The sequence below is a fragment of the Solanum pennellii genome, chromosome 4 (genome assembly GCF_001406875.1).
Source record: "Solanum pennellii chromosome 4, SPENNV200".
NCBI lineage: Eukaryota > Viridiplantae > Streptophyta > Magnoliopsida > Solanales > Solanaceae > Solanum > Solanum pennellii.
In genome coordinates, this window is record NC_028640.1 from 72,933,164 (window position 1) to 72,938,621 (window position 5,458).

General features: G+C 36.5%; 1 protein-coding gene across 1 annotated transcript in view; it reads right to left on the minus strand.

Moving 5' to 3' along the window:
- Positions 1–223: 223 nt before the first annotated feature.
- The window catches only part of LOC107015698 (kinesin-like protein KIN-7N), a 7,961-nt gene continuing 2,726 nt past the window's right edge, over positions 224–5,458 (minus strand). The window contains exons 8-18 of the mRNA XM_015216048.2: positions 4,944–5,086; positions 4,766–4,868; positions 4,604–4,684; positions 3,950–4,018; positions 3,812–3,871; positions 3,561–3,713; positions 2,452–2,712; positions 1,930–2,016; positions 1,495–1,653; positions 1,151–1,405; positions 224–917 (exon numbers count right to left, since the gene is read on the minus strand). Of these exons, the coding sequence (XP_015071534.1) occupies positions 480–917; positions 1,151–1,405; positions 1,495–1,653; positions 1,930–2,016; positions 2,452–2,712; positions 3,561–3,713; positions 3,812–3,871; positions 3,950–4,018; positions 4,604–4,684; positions 4,766–4,868; positions 4,944–5,086 (1,809 nt within the window). The 3' untranslated portion in view covers positions 224–479. The remainder of the gene's footprint in view (positions 918–1,150; positions 1,406–1,494; positions 1,654–1,929; positions 2,017–2,451; positions 2,713–3,560; positions 3,714–3,811; positions 3,872–3,949; positions 4,019–4,603; positions 4,685–4,765; positions 4,869–4,943; positions 5,087–5,458) is intronic.

The following is a 5,458-nucleotide window of genomic DNA, read 5'->3' on the forward strand; positions in this document are numbered from 1 at the left end:
GACCATACTGTTCATGTGCACTTATTTCAAACTTCAAATATGAAAAGACAAACAGATATCAAATCTGCAGGTACTATCTTCATTTCTGCTCAGGACAAAACTAGTACTTTGTCTCAGTAAACATCATGCACTAAAAAACATGCACAGAGTTGGGACAATGAGTACCATTATAGTCTTATTTCCCAGGTATGGCCATCTGACAAGTGCTATGTACATGAATACATCACATAATTGTGTCTTATTGGATGAAGTCTCATTTGAAAATTGACATTACAAGAGTGGTTAGAGGTTCAAAGGTAATGTAGGTACATAACGGTGTAAAACTCGTATTAACAACAGGAATTAAAAGTTATACAGATAGATTATTTAATTTATAATGTGGTCTGGAACAGTTTTAAGTTAAATTTGAATACATAATAAGAGGCAAGAACAAAGACAGCACTAACAAACTGTGCATGAGTTTGGGAGAATTTCAACTCTTAGAATCCAGGAGATCTGGATATTGAAATTGGCTTCTGTGCCTTAAAACTGTCGATCACAGAATCAAAGTCACTACGAAGGGAGACGAGGGATCTCTGTCGAAATGCAAAAGCAGCAGTAAACTGTTTAATCTCTTCTTCAAGGTGTTTCCTCCTCTGAACTTCGGCATTCAAATTGTCCAATACCTTTTCGTTTTGGTTAGCAAACAGTTCGAGTTTCTCGCTTGAAGAGGAAACATTTTGCACCAACACATCCCTCTCTTCTTTCAAGAGGTGAACCTCCCTTTCTAAGCTATTATATCTATCCCTGGATGCGGCAAGAAGCTGATTATTGAGTTCCAACTCCTTTTCCAAGTTCTGGTATTTTTCCTGGATCGTTTTCATATCTTCATCCAGTTTCTTCTTCCAACAAGCAATTTCTCCAACCAGAGTGCAGTCCTTGATCATGTTAAAAACATACACTTAAGAGAAAAGGAGTAAAAGCGTCTATAACTATCAAGACGTTTAAGCTAAGGCATGACTCCCCTTTTGGTTTAACTACTGATGGTCATGGACCTCACAACTTAAATTAGCATGAGCCTTGAACTTAGCAGATAATATCCCATTGTCAGAATCGAAAAGCACGTAAAAATTAACAAGTGACACCTTGAGAACTGTGACTGGGCAGCTACCTTATATTGGGAGCCGAGTGATGGATTCCCTGAGATTTCATCATCTGATAGTACAAGTGATGAAATTGTTCTATTCAACTTATCATAAACCTTCACATGTTGCGCTTCAATTGAAGAATTATTTCCGGTAGAGGACTTATCACTGTCCATAGCTTCTGAGAAGTGAGATTCCAGAGTTGAAAAAAGACAAGTACCAATCTCATTTGTTGTAGAGAGCAATTTCGCCATTCCAGATTTGTCGGTAGCTACAAAGTTCTGTTCAAAGGACAAGCGGAGGTAGATATTACAAAGCGAACTTCACCAGCCACAGTAATTAGCCAACTTACACTATATGTAGGCATTACCTGTATGACTGAAAAGACGTCCTTGTATAAATCTTTACAAGTTGTCACAGACGCGCACAATCTTTGAGGGATCTCACGGATCAAAAGTGCCTCTTGCTGGAGTTCAGATACCTCACTCATTAACTGTTTATTTAGTGATACTTGTTCTGTATGGTGCCTCTGAAAAATAAAGATTTAAAAGGTTAAGCTGAGAACTTAGTGCTGCATAAAACAAAAGAACATAGTTTATCTTGTGTCCCCTCAAATGACTGGTTTGTACTTTATTATGAGATGTCACTCAAAATTTAGTCTCTTGAAAAGAACTTGGACCATGAGGATTGAACATCTCAATCAGGAAAAAACGTCTTAAGCAATTGAATGCTAAAACGGGTGGTCAGTAACCGATCAAATAAACGAGCATAAAGTAACAATAAAACGATTGCAATAGATACTTACCCTAAGTTCATCTCTTTCCTCTGAAACAAGTTCCAACTGTCTTCTGAGATTCTGTACCTCTTGCTTATAATTCTCTGTTGACAAATCCTGGTAGAAATTCGGATAAGTCTTACAAGTATGCATGTAAGAACTTTGTTTATCAAGAATAAAGATTTGATAAATAATTGGAGGACAACTGAAACTGCAAATCATAATATCCAATACAGTTAATCCATGTTAACAATTATAAGATGAAAAAGATGATTGCCCCATTCTCTACCCCCTTTCCCTTGGAGCACTAAGAAAGCAGTTAGATAAGGGTGAACCAGCAGAAACTCGTGCTAATAACTATTTGCCCATCAGATAATGCATGTAACTTTCCCAGTATAATTGAAATTAATATAAAGCAAATGATCCCGAATTCTGTTGGAGAAAAGAGAGTAAATTATACTGGGTCACAATGGCATAACTATTAGAAGCAGCTGTAGGAAAAGTTCAGGTAAGAAGCAAAATTGCAGCATATGTAAGCAAAAGTGGACTCACATCATTTTCATCATGGAGTAAAGATGAGTTAACTTTCACTGCAGGAGTCATGTGAAGTGAATCAAGATCAGCAACAAAGCCTTTATTCATTTTCATCCACATATCTTCATCTACAAAATTGCTAAAGGCATCTGGCATAGGGCTGTATTCTGTCTGTTGAGACCGTTGCGATCTCTTAGCAACAAAGGCATTGGGAGCCACCTTCAAACAAGGGGTACTAAAAGCATCTTCCTGGAAACTGTTACTATTACCGCTTTCCTCCTGGTTTTAGAAATAGAAATTGAACTTCAGTACCATACACGTAAAACAGAGATAAATTGGGATTCAAATTAGAGCTCTTCTATAAACAGCATGAGGGAAACCATTATCTACTTTTTTGGGTGGTAATTTCAAATAAGAATTACAAGTTTATCAGAACGATGTAACAAAAAAAGCTAGCTAAAATCCTATATGGCAATTGAAATGGAACAAAAAATGCTAAATTTATGCTATAGAAATAGAAATATAACAAAAATGCTAATTATCCGAATATGTGGCTCTCATATGCTTCCTTTGAACAAACATCATGGCAGACATATATCTCTTCTGTACAACCCATATTTTTAAACAACGAAGTTCATGACATAAAGGGGTTCAAAGGACATGAAGAACGCTGATGATAATAAATGCTAAAACCACAGTAGTTTCAATGTGAAAGGAGATGGCACTGGTAAAAACTGTACAATATTACTCTCATGCATGGGATGCCTAACAACATAAACACAAACCGGAAAATGATATACTTTAGGGCTCGTATGGTGCGAGGGATAAGGGATAACTAATCCAGGGATTAATTTTAGGATTAAGTTATCCCTGGATTAAGTGTTACTTTTATCCCACACTGAGGGTGAGATGACAATCCTGGGATAATTAATCTCGGGATAATTTGTTCCCGACCAAACTAGTCCTAAGAGATGAAAAAGAATAAGGGATTAGGACATGAAATCCAAGCATCCCATTGTGTCCTAAGTAGTGTCACCTGAAATTCCAAAAAAGAGCTGAGGTCGGGACAATTCAAAGAGACGAGATAGTCTAAGGAAGTCCACAGCAGCTTAATTCACATATTTTACCTGTGTAGCATGCCCATTAGAGTCTGAGACAGATGTAAGATTACTGAGATTATGGATTTTTTTCTGTTGTTCAATGATGCTTTGTTCTCGCTCTTTCTGTGATCTTCTTTCCTCCTCCAATTCCATGGCAAGCTTCTCTCGCTCTAATTCATACTGATTAATGAAGAATAAGCAGTCATGAGCTATGTCAATGCAAGATAAGATCAATCTTATACTCTTAACAAAAATAAAAAAATAGTTATAATAATTACCGTCAGTAGGTCATTTCTGAGTTTCAGTATCTCTTGCTCAAGCACCTCGGAATGTGATCCCTATGTAAGAGATATCATCCCATATAAGAAATTTCTAAGCAACTTATGAATTTGAATCCTGAGAGTCAAGACAATCACCTGAAGTTTCATGCGTAGTTCCTCTATTTCCCTTTTTTGTCGCTTTAATAAGGCTGCATCATTTAGTATCTACAAAGAAGTTGAACTATAATAAGCTCTGCCTTAAACGTCAAAGAAAGACTAGTAACTAATAAGAAGTTCCATTATTTGGTTCCACTGGGAAAAAAATATGCAACAAAGGATTCTACAAGGATGAAACTTATGATTTGGAAGATAATGAAAATTAAGACCAGTTAACGAATGTTCTGTACTGCTTGTAGGCAAAACTCACCTCCCTTTTGCTTTAGATATTGGAGCTCAAATAGATGTTTTACACCATACTGTATAGTATCAATATACCAGAACAAAGATTAACTGTTGCAGCATTTAGGAACTTTCAGAAAAGCGAATCCTACTGGCAAAGATTTGTCAATCCTTGGTTCTGACAGAAAAAGAATGAAGTGCCTAAGTGCTGAAATTGCATTGGAGCGTGATTTGAAATCTTTGAATGCAAGGCCTAGTGTCTTAGCAACTAATGTTAAACTAACCTTATTATAGTAACAGGAACACTTCTACTAACTGGAAAATACGTGACCATTAATCTCATTAAGTGTTCTCCAGAGTAGATCACAAAATAGTAATATCACAAAAAGGAAAAAGAAAATGGAGGCAGACCTCATTCACTTGAACACAGTTGGTGATCCGTTTAGCTCTGCTCGCAAACTGGAGTGTTCCCTTTGATTCCTCAATGTGAACCTAGACATATGCATTGAACTCTTTAAACTGATGTCCAATTGATTTTTTCTGCTGTCACAACATGGGTAATAACTACGTTACCTCTTCGGGTGCTACTGTGCAAATTATTGAAGTTTTAGCATTGCCACCCAAAGCAGGTTGAAGAATGCGAGTGAGTTTACTGTCGCGGTAAGGAATGTGTCCCCTGCTCAAGTACATAATCAGTCACACATGTTCTATGCATGAACCTACATTCAACGGAGTTTTCAAAAACAACTACCTTTGCTTTCCACCTTCACTTAGTTTATTGATAACATTACCAAGGATCATTAGACTCTTGTTAATGTGTTTTCCTTCCTTCAATCGAACTCCCCCAGCTCCAGTTTTGGCAATCCGTTCAGACCCAGCTAAATCTACTAAATTCTAGTTTCAGAGAGGTAAATGTTGACAAATTAGGATATTAAATGAAGGAAAAGGACTAGAAACATGATGGACCAGAAAGCTGAAAATGATAAGAATGTTTTGGATTTGGGATTCATGCCCTCCAACCGAATGGGCTTCTCAATTAACTACAACAAATCAAAACCAAATTATATGCATTTACTTCTTTAGTTGCACATAATAAGAACATAAGTCAGATGATTCAAAAGAACTAGACATTCAAACTGACTTAAAAAGGATACAAACAACAAATACAATTTTTTGAGATTCTTTGAGAGATCTATTACTACTCAAACGTTTCATTAGAGATTTCTTGTAATCAATTCTAAGAATTTTATAACAACAACAACCCCC